The sequence below is a fragment of the Strix aluco genome, chromosome 18 (assembly GCF_031877795.1).
Source record: "Strix aluco isolate bStrAlu1 chromosome 18, bStrAlu1.hap1, whole genome shotgun sequence".
In the NCBI taxonomy this organism is placed as follows: domain Eukaryota; kingdom Metazoa; phylum Chordata; class Aves; order Strigiformes; family Strigidae; genus Strix; species Strix aluco.
This window is the reverse complement of record NC_133948.1, coordinates 12,780,718-12,799,220: the sequence shown is the minus strand read 5'-3', so window position 1 is coordinate 12,799,220 and position 18,503 is coordinate 12,780,718. Positions and strand designations below refer to the sequence as shown.

Sequence of the window (18,503 nt, the reverse complement as noted above, 5' to 3'; positions counted from 1 at the left end):
AGACACTATCTGACATTGCATTCAACAGCTGACACACAGTGAAAACCTTTCTGCAGACAGCTGAAGTTCATCAATCTCTTAACTCAGTAAGAGCATGTAATACTTTAGCCCTACCTTGCAGGACATAGAAAACAAGGCACACTTCTTCCTACACTTGAAGTAAAATGCCTTTAAGTCATTTATGAAGGAAAAACATCATTATAAGGACAAGGAATCTCAGCTGAAATCCAAAGCAAAATAAAGTTCATGCAGACAAAAAGATCTGACACAGATTTCCTTTGTGTTTAATAAATGAGAATTCACCACAAGAACAACTGCTGATTACACAGTGATTCAAGATGACATTAAACAGTAGTATACCCCAAAACCACTGAACTGACTGTTACACTGGTCATTGAGGAGAACTAAAGAGAGGCTGAAGTTGAGGAGGCAACAGAAATATCTGGGTGCTACCTGGGCTAGGAAGAAAACAAAATCAATTGAAGCAGAATTCTGAATCTGAAGCTGGGGTATCTCCTACTTCACATTACTTCTGTCTGTTTCAGCAAAACACCTCACTCTCACAACCGGCAATTCAAAAACATGCAGAAAAACTGCTTTAAAAAAATCTAGTTTTCTTACTTGTCTTCTCACCCATCAGGGCAGGATGGAATGTTTGTGAAAGAAAGGTGTTTAATGTTTCCTATTTCAACATCATGTAACTGTTGCAGGAACCAAAGAAAATATAGATCTATTAGCAATATGTATGTTCAAAAAAGGTATATATGCTTCTCCAGAAGTATTTCAGACATTAAAATTATTACTATTCATTTAACATATCTGGTAACCCTGCACAAAGCACTAGCCTTAGGAAAGGCTCCAAAGGAAACATTGCAATACCAACCAATTTTCCTAGTCATGTTTGTCATGCAGTGAACCACAACTATTTGAAGAACAAGCATATTTTTGCATCACTGAAAAACAAGTAGGGAGCACAGCAGGCCTGCAAGAAAGTACCACTTTTACATTAATAGAACAGATCTTACTGACAACTGTTCAGTGGTGACCAGTATGATAGCAGTTGCTATACTTACATGTTCCTCTGGGTAAAAAGGCTGCTATTTGCTGCCAGTTTATTGGCCTCGGACAATTCCACTATTCTCTGCTCCAGTGACCTAATCTTCGAATCCATTGCATTGATCATCTGAAACAGAGCAATGTGCCCTTGAGACTGCACAATAGAAGTGATTATAAATACAGTGTTTTAAAAATGTCTGAACTTTTCCCAGAAACAAAAAGAAGTAAAAGAAAACCAATCAAGTGGCCAAAAGAGCATTACAGATGGATCACTGGAGCCATTTACAACTGCTTTCATTTTAGGAGAGCGCAACCATTATATTATCAATGCACAAAACGATGGGTACATAGCAAGCTAGGCTGCTACATTTAAGGAAATATTCTTGAAGATACCTTGAATTAAAAACCCATGTCTTTTAAAATTAGTATTAATCAGTGGATTTCCTTCAAAGAAACTCTACAAAACCTCAAACAAGATTATCTCGCTGGAAATCAGAGTCTCAGAAAGCTACTCTTAAAACGCTTTGATTTCCAATTCAACTATACATACCGCCTTCTGTTCAGCCAGGACTTTACATTTCTCACGTGCTTCTTCTTCATGTCTTCTGAGCATATTCTCAAGCGCTTCCTTATCTGCAAGATCTTTCTTCATCTGATTTTCCAACACCTAAATGAAGACATTTCTTTTGTCTAAGTTATATCTGTTTCACTGGGCAAAGGGCAAGCAGAAAGAAAATCATCAAGAAAGACAATTTTTTTAAGCAGTCTCAAGCAAAATTAAACCCAAGATGCAACTGCATGAAATCCATGGAAGAGCAAACACCAGAAAAGAGCACTCCCTCAGTTATCTCTGAAGACTGAATTTAATGATAGAATTTTATGAAGACATGGAGATACTGTTGATTTTTTTTTAATTATTAAAGTCATATAAACTGTGTTCAGGAAATATTCCAGACTAATGCAACAGAAAAAAGAAAAACTTTATACCCCAGTATGTCCAGTAGAGAAAATAAGGTAGTGCACACCCTTTGGCTGCCCTACCAATCTGGCTCAGAAGCAATTTGTAAGTTCCATAAGTATGTGTGAGAAGGTAACTGAGACCTCGTGAATTCTTCAAGTCAGAGACACAAAATGAAACCGCTAAGCAAAACACTTCTTTTTGTGGCACAAACACCTGCCATTAGGAACAGGACTAAGGTAACCAATTGTTATATTTTTTAAAAAAATGAATGTTATACATGTATGTCCAGAGCTTTAAGTCAGTTGTTAAACTGAAGGTAATTTCCTTCAAAGACAAGTTTTCAAAGGCAAAAGTCTGGACCCCACAGGATATTTTTTACTGTTCCCGTTACAAACATCCCATGTCCTCTTTCATCCCTTTGAACCCCTTTCACCTGGCTTCCTGATTCCTTTTACTAAACCCTATATCATATGTTGCCATAACACACTGGCTCTCTTTTTCTTTTAATTTTTTTTCCAAACCCTATCCTCTTTTCCAGTTTTTATGTCACCACTTCTCCTTTCCCAATATCTACCTCTGATCTTCCTTCTTATTTCTCTTTTTTCCTGCACATATCTCCCATAGAAATTTCTTCTCTCCTCTTAAATACTACATCCTCTCACATTTAAGCTGAAATGTAGAATTAAAGTCCTAGGTAAACGTATTAGACAAAGATTGCTGAAAACAGATTATGCTTAGTAGAAATAAAGATTCTTACAAAATGCATTTACTGGCTGATGTACTGCAGGTTCTTTAGAAAAAAAATCCTTAGCCAGTGCACATACTCCTATTTCCCAATTTGTTTTTCCTAATTTTAGATGGTGTCTATGATTCTATTTCTAACTGTTTGTCTTATGCTACCCTGGAAAAGACAAAAACAAAGTGGGTGGTTTCTGTGGCTTCTTGGCAGATGTTACAGCTCCAAGAAGATGGAATTTCAGAAATGCTATAGTATTTGCCAAATTTAAAACTTGCAGGTAGGCTGTGTGAATACTCATAGAAGTCATCAGTAGGAACTGAAAGTTATTCAGGATGTGAGATCCAATAGCATTAAGTAAGTATTATTTAGTCAGCAATAGTCAAATTACAATCAGCAACTACCCTCCTATAGTTCTGACTTCAGATGCCACCTGTTTTATGCAATGTTAAAGACAGATAAGGTACAATGGCATGGGCTAGAAGAAAAACTTATTCAGATTCCACTAAGCTCTCTGAACACTTCAGTAGTGTTAAGCAAGAAGGCAACTCATAATACAAAGCAATCAGAGCCTAAAGGCAACTGTCTTTCCCTGAACTCATTCTACCCACAAAAGCTTGTAGGAAGATGATAAGGAGATATTTTTACTTTGAGTTTTTCCTCATAGAATTGTTCCTTCTGTTTCAGCTGCAACTCCAGATGTTGTGCTGCGATCTGAGCCTCACGATGCTTTTCTTCCAGCTCCTAAAAGCAGCAGAGATTCATATTCAGACACAAAGAAATAGTAGGTGCTGTGTGTATATGTTACACAGGTATCAAACATTCATTCATTCTCTTTTTTAAGGCTTCACCCTATAAAAATCCCAAGACCAGGGCTGTGATAATAAAAAAACATTATGAAAGCTGCACATAATCAGTTTTAAGCTTTGCATATTGCTGCTGACCCATCTAGCAGATATACTGCTAAAGAGTTCTACTTCCACAGCAAGAATCTCCATTACCCAGTAAAATATTCCCAAAGATGGGCCAAGGACATTCTGTGAAAACAAGCAGTTATAAACACTTTATAGAAGTGGCATCACAGGAAGTCCAGATCTATTTTTAACAAGGTCTCTCACTTGTTTTCTCATGGAAGAGCTCAATAATGGGGCACTGCTGTCTATGCTTTTCATTCTAAATTCAGAGAGTGGGAATAGTATTTACTTTGCTATATTCCTCAGACGAATGTTGTCAGAATAACTATTTATAAATTGCTTGGAAAATGTAAAGTACAGGATGCCATAGATATGGTAGAACATACCAGAATATTTTTAACCTCTTTACTTCACATCAGATAGTTTGAGCCATGCACAGTAAGGACTGAAATAATTTCGTATCTTGGAAGTCAGCTATTTCTGCTGTCTGACTGTATTATTCAGGATATATCTATAATCACCTTTCAACAGGACTCCTCGCGAGAGTTGTGTCTAGAACTTTATGCTCATTCATTGTTGTATTTGCCATTCCAACAATTTCCTTAGAACAAGAGGCAGATCCATGTCTGTCATTCACTACCACTGGGTTGACTCTTGCATAGACAAGTTCAGGTTTTGGGATGCATCCAGGTCTCCCGTCTACCTTCGTTACTGCATAGCACAGGAAACTTTCCTGATATTTCTACTTTAGCTCTTTTCATATTCTCTTTTCTGATCTTCCTCATCTTGAAAACATGCAGAGACCTTTTTTCTCCAGTAATTGCAGTAGACCTCTTTTTCCAGAAGTGAGAATCAAAGAGGAGGTTCAACAAAAGTAGGTCATCTACAGTGCCTAGTACCCGACACTTCTGCAAGGAATGGAGATTGCTGCTTTTTGCAATTGAAATATGTCTCCCAGCAACAAGAGGGACAACTCACCTCCCCCAGAAGCCCACACGTTTCAGGTCCTGGCAGAGAATCAGACAACCAGATCAGCAGCAGCTTCAAAGCTACCAGCATCAGACTGCTCATATTGTAGCAGAAGCTTCACCAGTTTCTGCAGTGGCACTTAACAGCCAGTGTGGGTTTAAAAAGGTAATCTCTTACCATTCTAGTTCTCATTTACTATTCTCTATGTAGCACTAACTTTGTTATTAGCATCATAGCAATAATCTACATTTTCAAGCAGCAATAGGTACCTTCCCTAACTTGTTTCTTACTTCTTATTCAAGCAGACCAGCAGGTACTTCTCAGGACTGCTAGATGAGTGGACATGAAACCAATGCCTTTATTCAACAATTTCCACCTTATTCTATGCAATTCTGGATCTACGGCTCCCTTCCTACCTTTCTATACCAGGAAAGGTCAAAAGTGTTTAAAAGAGATCAACTTGAGGGAGCAAACAGGGTAGCAGTGGAGAAAAATGAAAACTATTACCCTGTGCTCCCAGATCAGAGCTGCATGGGACTAGGAAAGACTCCATAGGATTATTTCTTCAACGCCTGTTTGACTTTCCTATAAAATACTTTTGTGTGTCCAGCATTCTGTCAGAACGCCATGGAAACTATCTATAAGAGCTAAACATATCCCATGGTGTAAAACAATTAGTCGATATTTCTGCATTCCCTTCCAGTTTTTCCTCCACAGAGAACGTAATCAAAACCAAGGAACAATCCCCAACCATACACAAGAGGCTTATGAAACAATTCAAAGTTTTACACTATTTCTAAACATAAAGTTGGCTCTGAGCCCAGCAAAACCATAGTCTCCCACTTACCATGCACTCATGTTATCAAAACAATTTGAAAGAAACAGCACTACTAAAGAACCAATTCTACCTTTTCTTGAGCACGCTTAGGCATTCTGATGCTGAAGTCTACATATGCAGCTATTACCCAGAATAAGTATGGGTCATCTGTTGACTCCTAATACAGTTATTTATAAATTTCCATTTGGCCTTCCTCAAGTGTGTCTATGCTCAGGATTGCTACCAATAAAATGTAATTCTTTTTTTCCTTGTCATATTGGCAACGCAGAAAGAGATCTCATGAGAAACACAAAATTAATTTAATTATTCCACTATAAAATTATACTTCCTGTCCCAGGGAAGTGAAAGTATTAGGAACACCCTCTGCTTGGTTCGCTGTAGACTGACGTACCAACTCGCTATAAAGATTTAATTGGTTTAACAAGGAGAGAAACAAGAAATTGCCAACAAAGAAGGTATGTGGGTGAAAATGGATTCCTGACAAATATTATCTTTGGAAACGAACAGTTTAGATGACTAATTTCTCTCTGCTTCAAAATGTAAGCATTTCACGTAGATCTGATCGCTCAATTTCTTTGCAATTCAGTTTAAAAGCTAGATATCAATGTTTTTATTGTTGCAGTATCCTGTCCTGTTTTACTTCATTAGGTAATTAATTTAAATATTACTAAGTTGACTTAAAAGTGCTCCCACTGAGAATTTTAAAGTAGTATTAAGACTAAACGTACAGGAGTGAGTTTGTAACTAAAGTTGTTAATAGTATTTGAGTGCTTAAGCCTTCTCCAGTATGACTGGTACAAGAAACAAACCCCTTTATTCAACAATTTCCACCTTATTCAATGCAATTCTATGTCTTCCGTTCCTTTCCTACCCTTTCTTACAAACTCTTACCCTTTATGTTTCATTTTCACCTCTGCTCACCAGAATTTTTTCTGCCATCTGTTGAATCTGTTGAGATTTAGTTTGAATATCTTCCTTTAGACGGTTTTCTCTTCGTTCTACAGTCTCTAATCTCTTCACTTGATTCTCCAGAGAATGGCGCCGTTCCTGTAGAGCAATTATTAACTGCCATTTAGGCTAACCAACTCTGCATTATCACAAAGCAGTATGTTTCTAGAAAAAGTCAGCTGAAGCAGTCAATATATGGTTGTCTTTTATATCTGAAATCCTCATCATGCCTCAAATCCCTTATGTTAACCACATATCCTTATTGACTTCTCACTGAAAATAAAAAGCCTCTCAGTTTTCTTCAAAGACATATCTGCTTTTTAATTAAAAATGGATTAATGTCTAACATCACTTTCCCATGAATACTTACTACAGGAATACAGGCTGTTCACAGTCATCCAGATGAGGGTTTTTAAACTGAGACACATCCCGATAACCAACTTACTCTAGATAGACATTCTCCACTCACCTCCGCTTCAAGCAATTTCTTCTTCATGCTTTCATTAGAATCTTCACGATTCTGCAGTTTCTCTAACTCCTTCTCAGCTCTCTCCTTTGCTTGGCGGATATTCTGAAGAAGTTCAGTTGCCTCTGAGCTAGCTTTCACAGCCTAAAGGTCCAAAGGAGAAAAAAAAAAAAGAAGGTATTGTAAGAAAAACATGCACACACAAAAACTTGGTATGTGAAAAGTTCATAACCTCAAGATGGTCAACATTCTGGATAAAATTGCCACAGAACTTTGGTCTAGCAGTCTGAAATTAATACAACCTACAAACATGTGCAGGAACCCAAATTCTAAGTTCTGTTATGTAATTCTTTTCTGTTTCACAAAAAAATGAGAATCCAGGAAGTCTACAAGTTTCTAATTGTTTCTACTGAAAGTAAAGTCTACCTCCAAATTCAGCTGAAGTTCTTGGAAAGAATTCACAAAATACTCTTACTAAAAGAGAATAACCTGTTGTAGAATGAATGAAAAGAGAAAAGGGGAGGGGGGATTAAAACATAACTGTTTTGAAATATTAGAAATACTATTTCTACATAGTTTTGGCCTCCTAATCATATTCTAGATCACTAACCTTGAAAAAGCCCCCTCTCAGCAGTTGCCAAGTTTGAAAAGCTCTCTCGGTGGACTATTATGACAACCCCTTTCTTCTTTGCTGAAAGATCCCAGTAAGAAAAGTTCCCCTACTGCTCTTACAGTGCCTTCTTAAGTGACAGACTGACCACAACTGCAAACATCAGATATTGTGCACTTCCTTCAGCTTACACTGCTAAGGTATTTTAATTCTGTTGTGAACCCTTATCATCCAACATCTTTTCTGTGAATAACTGAACTGGAAAGTGATTTTGCAATTAAAACAGAGTATACTGGGAGACTAAACCCAGTCCAACATGCATTTTACTAGTGAACCAAAACCATCTGAACCTTGTCTTCAGAAGCAAGGGACCAGTGCATTGCATACGGCATGCCCAAACTGGCCTTTTAAATTAGGATTTCTCTACACTACTCTAGTTCTGACTCAGCTTCATTTGTAAAAATAAACACTGTTGACATGTCTCAAGAGCCAAAAGCATATTGAGAACACCAATGATTTCAGATACCAGTTCCCACCCCCTTTTCCTTATCATCCCCCATGCTATGACTAATTCTATTTTTGAGGATAAAACAAAGTGCATCCCTCCTCTGCATTAAGGTTTCACTGGAAAATCTTGTGGAAAATTCACTTTCACCACCCAGACATTACCTTTGTCAGCTTTTCCTGAAGCTCCTGGATTTTGGCCTGCTGCTCTGTATTGATCTACAGTTAAATAAAAAAATGGGGGGAAAGAGTGTCAGAAAATCAAGAGGGAAAAAATGCTCTCTACTCATGATGCAAAATTTATTTTAATTCAATTCCCAAAAATCTTTGTTTCTCCCCACAAATTCCAACACACCAAAGTGGTCCTTGGCAAATCTACTCCCATTTTACTATCTTCTGGTTGATTTCATATTTTGGTCACCAAGCAGATAGTTCAGTGTGAGAATACTCAGATTTCTTTTTAGTTTTCGTTTGCTATTCTTTATTCATAAAGAAAACCCTTATGTATCACTAACATAGCTCCAAACTCAGATTACACATAATGGCCTGTCTTTGCCTAGCTTCTGAACACAATCCATTAAGAACAGGATATCCAGACACAGCTTCATATCAAATCAGAAAGAACAGTGAATCGCACCAAGAAGATTTTTTTTTTTAAATAAAATAAAATAAGGAGACATGTGAGGCTGTGCACATCATTGACTAGCCAAAGACACTCTTGGTTTCTGTGCATAATATGAAAGACCCAGGAAGCAAACTCCAGGACACTGAAGTAGCATACCTTCTCCAATTTGGAATACAACTCTCCTGCTTCATTTTTCCCTTGATCTTTAACCTGTAACTTAAATATAAAATATATAAAAGTCTCAGGAAAAGTCGTAGTACACTGGTCCTTATACAGTCATCACCCCATGCAGCTACACAAAGTATAAGTTACGTTACTTCAAGTGTACAATTGAAAGACATTTTGTATTAGTTGTACAAAACCACGCTAATCTTTAGAGGACACACACAACTTATATGTGTGTGTATAAAAATAGCACTAGAAATTCAAGCAAGCATCAGCCCCCTCTCCCATGAAGCCTAAACTACCTTTTGCAATTTGTTGTGACATTCAGTAGCTTTACGTTTGAACTCTTCAGCTGCCAGTCGGGACTCTCTCAACTCCGATTCATAAAGATCACTACGCCTGCGAGCTGAAATAAGATCCTCTTCTAATTGATTCATCATCAACCTCATTTCTTCTACCTGAGCTTGATATTCCTGTAGTTGCGGTGGAAGGGAAGGAAAAGGTATCACATTTTAGAGGCAACAGGGGAAATACTTGGAGCAGCAGATCCCAGAATACTGATTGCAGGCAAGAGTTGCATTTAAGAATATGTGGAAGAAAAGTAAAGTACAAAATATAACAATAAGAGCTAAATAAAATATTATATCCATGTTATTCTGTATTCTGGTTTGAGTCTTGCCATTTTCAAGTCAATACCTCATAAAGTCGAAACATTGACTTTTTGAGAGTGGCTTCACTGCAGAAACACATACATACATCTACACACAAATGATAAAAATTACTTACATTTCTAATTTCTGAAACAGAAATGTGCCTTTGAGTTGATGTCTCTACTAAATGCCCAGATGCTCCCTCAAGATATATTTTCTCGGGCTGATAACATGACAATTACCACAGATCTGCACAGCTTGGGTAAAAGGAAAGGAGAAGCAGAGGGGTAGCATATTGTGGCTTCTAGCCGTCAGCTATTTTCTCTTGACACAGTTAAAAAGGATCATATTGCTCTGTATGGGAGACAACCTAAAATCAAATATTAACTTAGAAAAACTGCCTAAAAATCACCCTATATAGGCAGAAGTAATGATTCCCCACACATGATGCTACAAGATAGGGCATTTGGATGGGGAGGGTGGGAGAAGAAAAGGACGTTTAATTGACTATCTCAATGAGACTGGGCATTCAAACTGAGACTAGCTTGGGAGATTGCTTCTCGTATCTTCACTGGAAAGAAAAGAATTTAAGTATGTTTATTTAGCATTTACTAAGTCCTGTAAGTATACATTTTATAAAATTACTCTTAAAAAAACCCACAAAAAAAACCCCAACCAAAATAAAGTATTTTTTAATGAAGCTGAGAACAAGTACAAAACATGCACATTAAGAGCTAGGAATAAAGATTATGAAGGACTGACAGTGGGGGAGTCTATCTTTCTTTCCATTTTAATATCTTACAATACGCCTGACTACCCCCATATTCAAAAGAGTAACTATCTCATGACAAAATCAGGTTTGTCATCACTCCTTCCAGACAGCCAGCTCTCTCTAGATAGACAAGTGATCACATGAACACTGACCCTAATGTCAGCCTGTGATTCTCTAGCGACATGGAGAGCTTATGCAGATATTTAAAGAAGCTGGGCCTTTAACAGATTGCTTTACTATCTGTTACAGGGAGCATGGCAGAATGGCTCTTTGGTTTGTAATCCCCAAACTGGTCCTCCAATTTGTAAGGCAGACAGGGGGCCTACTCCTTCCAGTTAGTGTCTCTATGGAGGATCTTATTTTCTTGCTGGAAAAAATTAGAGCCTTTTAATAATAATCGAGCATACATTAACTCAAATATTCATTTTGTACAAATACATTTGTGAATAAAAAAGGCAGAATGGTTTGAAGGAATGTTCTGCTCAGAAATCATAATTTTTTAAGACTTCCTAAAATACTTGGCTTTTCTATCAGCAAACACTTGACCAAAGAATTACTGGTATGACTACAGTTGCCACTGTGAAAATGAGTGTTTGGGAAGGGAGGAGAATGGGGAAGGAGAAAAGAAGGAAGAAGAGGAGATAATTAGTAATATTTCAGTTTTTCTTGTTTCTTCACGTTTGCAAGACTATCTTTACATAAATCTCGTGGTCAGGTCAGAGGAACAGGCCACATCACTCAAGGCAACACAGAACAATAACTCTTGTATATGCATTGGTCATAGTTTAAAACAAGCAAAGATGTACTTAAGCACATATTAATGGACAGGCAAAGCCCAGGGCATATACCCGAAGCAAATCACATCAGGGTAGCTACATACAAACGAGTGGGCCTTCCCAAAAATATAGATTCCAATTTGTTGCAAGTTCATCCATTCATATGGGTCTTCATCAAGTAACACCAGAACACAGGTTTAGTTAAAAAACCAAACCAAAACAAAAAACAAACACACAACCCAAACAAAAAGGAAGCACAAACCCACCACGCTCTTCTATTCAAGTACACAAGCTTAAGTTGAACTTACAGTCTTGCTCTGAAAATACCAAATGCTTAATTACTGGGTTTTGAAGATTATGATTTGCTGTTAATTTCACTCATTCTCTCTCAAGCCTCAGGTTTTCAACAGCAAAACTCTAACGGACTCTTCCATCTCACCTCCCAGTTCCCTCTGACTTAAAAATAATGATCCAAGTCTTTAATGACTAAGATCCACCTGCTGGTATGAATCAGCAAAAACATCTCTGCATATTTTGTTGCGGTGTTCTCGCACATGGGGTTCATATAGCTCAGAAGACCACCCCAGAAATTAAAGTCTGCAGGATATTACAGATTCATTTGTTGACCTAAGCAGCATTTTTATGTCATCATGAATCTTCACAATCCAAATTAAGGGATTCTGGGACAAAATATTTGATTAAAAATTATTTGCATTGTTTTTCCTCTGTTGCATGTGTTGGTACTTCCTAAGAATCTAGTGATTATTTATCATTGCCAAAAATGTTCCACACTTCAATATTTAAAGCAACTTTGCTAACAAAGCACCAGAACAGAGAGTAATGAGCTTTAGATCCCTTGTATTACATAAAACAACCATCCAGAAGAATGCTGTAGAAGTCTATGGAGGCCTGCTACATCCAGAGGGTTGTTTTTGCATTTCATTACTTTTTACATAAGAGCTGTTCATGTCTGGAGAATTATTACCAAGGTTTCTGGGCTTCCTTGTCTCAAACACTATGAAATTAGTCAGTTAATGTTTGTAAAGTGCTTTGAAGATGAAAAACAACAGATAATCACAAAGAAGTGTTTAAACGCCATAGCAAATTTCCATTTCTTTTTCTCAATACATATGTTGCTATTTATTCACAAAACTGAATGGGTTCTGTCTTGTAGACCATTTTAAATCCTAAAAAGGTCCATATTTGTCACCATATTTTCATTTAAGTTTGAATTTTTTTTTTTTTCCTTATGAACAACTGTCTGGATTAATGAATTTTCAACAAGCTTCTGGTGGAAAAAAAATTAACAACATTTACTTTGAAAATAGATTAAATTAGGAACAGAACAGTTAGGCAACACAGATTCTATTTTGAAAGACTATTAAGCATTTTAAATGGCCAGATAAGAAGAAAAAAACCCCACAAAATTAAGGTTAGCTCAGTTCTCTCCCAGAAGAACATTCATTAACTTGTGAAATTTGTATAGCTTGACCATTTAAAATTGGTATTTCATTTCTAAGGCACCATATTACTAAAGCATTGCAACTTTCTCCTAATTTTATAGACACTTTCAGGACTAGGAACAGAAAAACTTGCAAGTTTGGAGTTTGTGCTTACTATACACAAAAGTGTAATTTTGTTGCTTCCCATTTTGTTTAAGAAACCTTGTAAAAATACATAGATTGGGAGTCATCACAGCCTACCAACATAAAACATAATCCTGGCAACAGAGCTAGAATATGCCAAGAATGCCCATTTGTAGATAGCCACTCTGCTCCCCAAAGAAGCAGGTATACCTGTTCTTTGATCTCTTGCAGTTTTCGGCTTTGCTCTCTGATATCATGAAGTAGCTGTAGTGCCTTATCATCTTCCTGAGACACCTCCATCCGTGCCTGCTCCAGGCTTCGCTTTAAGCTCTGCAGAAAGCAAAATGTTCAATACATAGTCTTTCGTTTTTCAGATGGCTGCATAATAAAGATCTTTAGCTATATAAATGCCTCCTTGACTGCAGTGAAGCATCAAAAAAAATCAAGACACCAACGATGAAACCCTAAAGAAATTCATGGCCAGTGCTGCTTCTATCTGGATCAAAGCAGCCCATTTTACAAACACTGTTTATTACACTTAAGTCTTAGTTCAAATCTCTACTTCCTCACATCAGGTCTAGAGACAAAAACAAAACAGAGATCACAAAAAGCATCCATTACTGACAGCATTTATCTATATTTTATCTAGCACTATTAATTCACAATCTAGATACAATCCTTCAACTTCATGTTACTAACAAGCCTATTCATTTTTCTTGTTGCTGTTGAGTTAAATCCTTCAATCATTGGTAAACTTCTACAAAGAACAGAAGAGCTGCTTCTGTATCTCACCACACACCTTACCTGCAAATTTTGACAGACCAGTGGTCCTCCTATCAACTGTGCATTATTCTTCAACAGAAAGATGCAAACTGAATTTTATTTATTTACCTAGTAGCATTTAGTATAGGAAAATCACTCAGCTCTGTTTTAAGATACGCTTCCCAACAAAAAAAAACATCAGAAATGCTTTTCCATTCTCTGAAACAGAGTATTATCTGGATTTTTGTTCTTGCTACAAGAGAGGAAACAGAATATTATAACCAACTGAAAATACAGAGATTATTAACTAGAATGAAAATATCCTCACTGGAACCTTGCCAGGACAATTGAGCAGACATTCCAGCTCCCACAAAAAATGCCAAATGATCTTTGAAGACATGGTTTTAAGGCCTCATTTTTGTATACTACCTGAAAAACAGCACCTGTCCTAGCATCATCCCTGACATTACACTGGGGAACTGGATCAATCTGAACTCAGAATACCACAGATGAAGGCAACAATGTTTCTTAATGCTCTTATTTGTCCTTGGAGATGTCTGTCTAGGTACTGACTAGGCCCCATCTTCTTCTGGCTAAGAAACCTGCAAGAAGTCAAATCCAAGCATGTTCTAGCACAGCCAGTAAGACAAACATTATAAATAGTTTCAGCAAGACCAGGACAGTAGTTATTCTGTATGTTCTAAGCACATGACCATGACACAAAGTTTGAATAAAACTGACAAGCAAGCCTCTGCAAACAATTCAGGGCTCCATGTTGAACAGCTATCCTCTCACATATTATTTTCTCTCCATCAAGTACCCCACTGAAACCATGATGGAAGAGAAAGGCAAAGACCACCAGATTTCAGGCCTTCAGAGCTGAAAGGACTGGTGTAAGGGCTCACACTGCATTCTGTGATATAGGTGGCCAGGTCCTGCTCCAGGAGGGATCGCTGGGTCTCAGAGGCTTTCAGTTCCACCTCCTTTTGGCTAAGTACAGCCTCCACCTCTGACACTCTCCGGTGCAACCGCGTCATTTCCTGCTCCATCTGCAATAAATATCAAGAGGTTATAAAGGAGGCTTCAAAAGCTTTGTTAACTGCTACTTTCAGAGCTCTGTTTGTAAGGAATTTGTCTCCAAGAGACTTCTAGCTATGTTTCTCCAAATGGTGTTTAAATTCCAATACCATTGTCTCTGCTCCAGGAATGCACAGTTCTTCTTAAGGACAAGTAGTAAGTCTAAGTCACCCCATTCATTCAAGCTGCTTGTTCATATTCAGTCATTCTTCGAACCCCAGTTAGCAAAGAAGACACAATCATTTTTCACCTGACTTGCAGAGATGGGTCACTTTAACCTTATCCCAAATCCATGCTGGACCAGAAGATGGTTTCCCCCCATCTCCTTGTAAGGAGCAAATGGTCAAATCCAGAACAGAGCAGGGAAAAAAGTAATCGAACTCTCATAAAAGTCTCAAACAAACAGTAAGTTTAAAAGACTCCACCGGGTTCCCTTTATTGGAGCACAGCAACTGTTATAAGATGTTCACCATAACCAGTGATGTCACAACAGTTACGTAAGTAGAAGGTGATGAGTTAGGAAGAGAACCTCAGAACAGTACTGCCGTAATTGTGCGTATGATGAAGAGGCACAGCCTGCAGGAAGAAGCAGTCGTCTGTGTCACGCTGAGAAAAGGACTGTTTAAAATCCAGAGCCACTTCTTGTTAAGATAAAAGTATCTAGAGCAACAGCATGGCCTAAATTCATCTCCCTTTGTACTGAACGGGAAGCCACCTCACTGAAGGAAAAGCACTTTGCCCACCACGAGTCTGGATGATCAGCAGCATCTGACAGATCCCTGGACATACAGTGGTTGCAGATTCTTGGAGCAATGGAGATGGCCAATCGCATAAATAAATACCTTGTGACACTTGTCCTGGGCGTCTTGGAGTTCTTTGCTCTTGAGAAGAAGTTTCTTTTCCATGGAGCTGACCTTGGCTGGAGAATCCACACTTGAAAAAATAGATCTAAAAGAGCAAAGCCAAACAGCACATGAATACAGGCAAAAGGTACAGACATCTGCATTTATGCAGCCTTGGTAAAGTCATTGGGTACTTACTTATACCAGGATAAAAGAAAGATGCAGCAATCACAGTCTAAGAGCCATCATTTCAGATCAAACATACCATAAAACCTGATGACAGTAGATCATTATTAAATAATCCATGTGTACTTCTAGTTACAATATTAATATTTTCTATCAGTGACTTTTATGTCAGAGTGCAAAACAATAAATCACAGCAATATTTTTGCATAACTTGTACGAATTTATAAGTGTTACAAAAACACAGCATGAATTCAACGTATCCATTTGGGAAGATAACAAATTTTCAGAATTGCTTTTTATTTTGTACTTTATTTTTAAACAGGTTTTAAAATTATCATCAAAGTACAAAAGCCCTAAAAACTTTAACATGTCATAGTGTGCACCACAGGAAGAAGAATTTAATATCCTTAGTTACCTTCCGTGAATCAAAATTGAACTGCAACTTTCCTAACCCAATTCATATGATCCCTACAAACTCAATCAATATGATTAGTCACACTGCAGAACTTCAGAGTTCACTTATAAGTAATTTTTTTGAGACACACAACTATGCTATTCAAACAAATTTGACTCCAGAAACCTGAGGAAAATATTTATGTGTTCTTAAGCTTTCTGTCTAATTGGGAGTCAACGTTTAAGAAATTTACCATTTCTGTTAGTCTAAATTCTTTCTAGAAAAGGATAGGAAGCCATCAATGTTTTGGAGCATATTTTTAGCGCTTTTCAGTTTTAAATATGTAATTTGCAACCAAAAAATTAAGTACACACATCAAAACATCATTTAAAAAAAAAAAAAAAAAATCACATTCTCCCTCACATAAAATGATTCAAACTAGATATTTAAGCAGTTAATGATGAAACCAGTGTTAACTGATGGATGAAAATGCAGAAGTACAATGAAGGTGCTAATAAAAGATCATACAGTCTGCCCACACATTGCTTTCTGCTTCTCCTGGCCACAGTTTGGTATGCAGCCAGTTATCCCCATGGAGAGAAATGAGCTTTGAGCAGCTCTCTGCATATAGCCATACACCCACACACAGCAGCACAGTCTCTTAACACCAAGGAAAGTTTGATTCCATCACCACCATTTTCTGAGAAAAATCTACTTCTTAATCCAAATAGATATGCCGGATAGTCACAAAAAAGACACATAGATTTTTATGAAAATGCTGCAGCAACATATCTGTATCAAAATAGATCTTCAGTACCACCACCTCAAGCAGTCATTAGGAAACACTGCTTTGATATTAGCAAACACACACAGCAAAATCCACCAATTCTGCCTTGAAAGGTCAAATATTAATATTTCTACAGAAATTTGATAGGGAAAAAACTTAGAAGAAAGAATCCTGCATGTCAGCAATACAGATATGATCACGACTTAATAAAAAACAACTGTTAGAAGTGAATGCTTTTGTAAAGCATTCCTTTAGTCCTGGACCAATCAATCCGATATCCATCAAATTATCATACTTAAAAATCAATTTATAAAGCGTGTCTATACTCCTACAGAGAAAAAGCAACCATCTGAGAAAGATGAATATTAAATCCCATAACAGCTGGGTGTACAAACAAGGCTAAAAATGAATAGTTGAGAAAAGCAGGCTAAAAATACAAATTAAAGCTCACATTAACTAAAAGAGACACTAAGGAATCTGCTTTAAAATGTTAATCAAATATATGTAAATAGCTGAAAATGTATACTGAGACAAGTCTGAATATCTTTTTATCATAAAAATTCAGCTGTACTGGCTAAAGCAATTTTAAATTTTTTTTAATTATAGTTTCAACATTAGCCATCACCTTTTTACTTTTATTCTTTTCAAATCTAACACGTTACCGAAGAAAACTCTAGCCAGTTCTCACAGACCTGGTTTTAATTGCTGCTTCTATTTCACCTCCCTAAAGAAGCTAATTTGTTATTTTTGTTTATTTGCTATTAAAAGACTCAGAGCCTAATATTACAGGCACCATTTTGCATTTCAAAAATTTCTCCTAGCAAGCCAGCTTAAAGCATCCATATGCACTGCAACACAGGAAGTAACAGGACAGATTCAGGCAAAAAGATACAGAGCTCTGCAAAGACACGTTGTTCAGCCAGGAGTGATGAGATGGGACAGAGCACAGGAGACTCGCACTGACTGAAGTTTGAATTTCATTAGGTGACTGTAGAGGGAGCTGCTCCTCAGGGTTGGTGTCAGTTTTGTAAGGAAAGAGAAGGCTACAAACTAGAACTACAATCTTTCTTCCTCATCCCTGTGCAAAGGGAGGAAGAAATTCCTTAAAAATAGATGTCCTGGTGACAAGACAATTTTCCTGCCATGGAAACAGTACATCTTATCCCCAAGTGAGTGTGATTTCTGCATGTGCTGGACACACAGTTTTCTTAAGAGACATCCTTGCCCAGTAATTCTTTCCTGTGTACAAATTATATCAGAACAACTTCACGAACATCCATACAACCTTCAAAGTATCAGAAAGGGGGCAGACAGAGGAAGTCAAGAGAAATGGGATACTGACTAATCTAATAAGCCTTGTCATGCTCTCCACACAGCATGACAAGGTGGAAAATACCCACATTGCTGGGGCACTTATATTCTTCCTCAGTCAGCATCATCTCAGAAATTAAACACATACAATCCAACATCAAAAGCCATGATGCAAAGCTATCATTCAAGTTGGTACCATCTCAGAATATTTCATTTAATTAACTGCTACATCTGGATCAATTCTCTTAACAGAGCAGTTTCTGCTGTTTCCTCTGAAGTGTGAAAAAAATATTAACAAAATAATATTAAAAAACCAGCATACATCAACAAGAAAATTGCAATAAAAGATTAAAAACAAAATCAAGTCCATAGTACCAAGCGCTGATAGCACTAGCTGTGCCAATTTACTTTCAAAAGAAGCATGCCTGCATGACTAAAAAACAAGTTAACTTACAGCTGACTATCTAGTGATTTCACAGCTAGATCAGCAACAGCCTCAACCAGCAGAACTACCAGAAATGGTGCTAGCTGTGAAAAGCTCCTCCAGTCTTAATGTGGCTGAGATGAA

The 18,503-nt window shown here is 37.3% G+C and overlaps 1 protein-coding gene across 7 annotated transcripts in view; it reads right to left on the bottom strand.

The window, feature by feature from the left end:
- The window catches only part of CIT (citron rho-interacting serine/threonine kinase), a 72,456-nt gene that overhangs the window by 34,080 nt on the left and 19,873 nt on the right, over positions 1–18,503 (bottom strand). For 4 of the 7 annotated variants that reach the window (XM_074843899.1, XM_074843892.1, XM_074843894.1 and 1 more), the window contains 11 exons: positions 15,258–15,363; positions 14,244–14,387; positions 12,787–12,906; positions 9,095–9,265; positions 8,784–8,837; positions 8,168–8,221; positions 6,892–7,032; positions 6,396–6,521; positions 3,402–3,497; positions 1,607–1,723; positions 1,074–1,183 (listed from right to left, as the gene is read on the bottom strand). In XM_074843899.1, the coding sequence (XP_074700000.1) occupies positions 1,074–1,183; positions 1,607–1,723; positions 3,402–3,497; positions 6,396–6,521; positions 6,892–7,032; positions 8,168–8,221; positions 8,784–8,837; positions 9,095–9,265; positions 12,787–12,906; positions 14,244–14,387; positions 15,258–15,363 (1,239 nt within the window). Of the gene's footprint in view, positions 1–1,073; positions 1,184–1,606; positions 1,724–3,401; positions 3,498–6,395; positions 6,522–6,891; positions 7,033–8,167; positions 8,222–8,783; positions 8,844–9,094; positions 9,266–12,786; positions 12,907–14,243; positions 14,388–14,525; positions 15,170–15,257; positions 15,364–18,503 lie in introns of those variants that run through there. The other 3 variants (XM_074843896.1, XM_074843897.1, XM_074843898.1) reach the window with 3 other exon arrangements.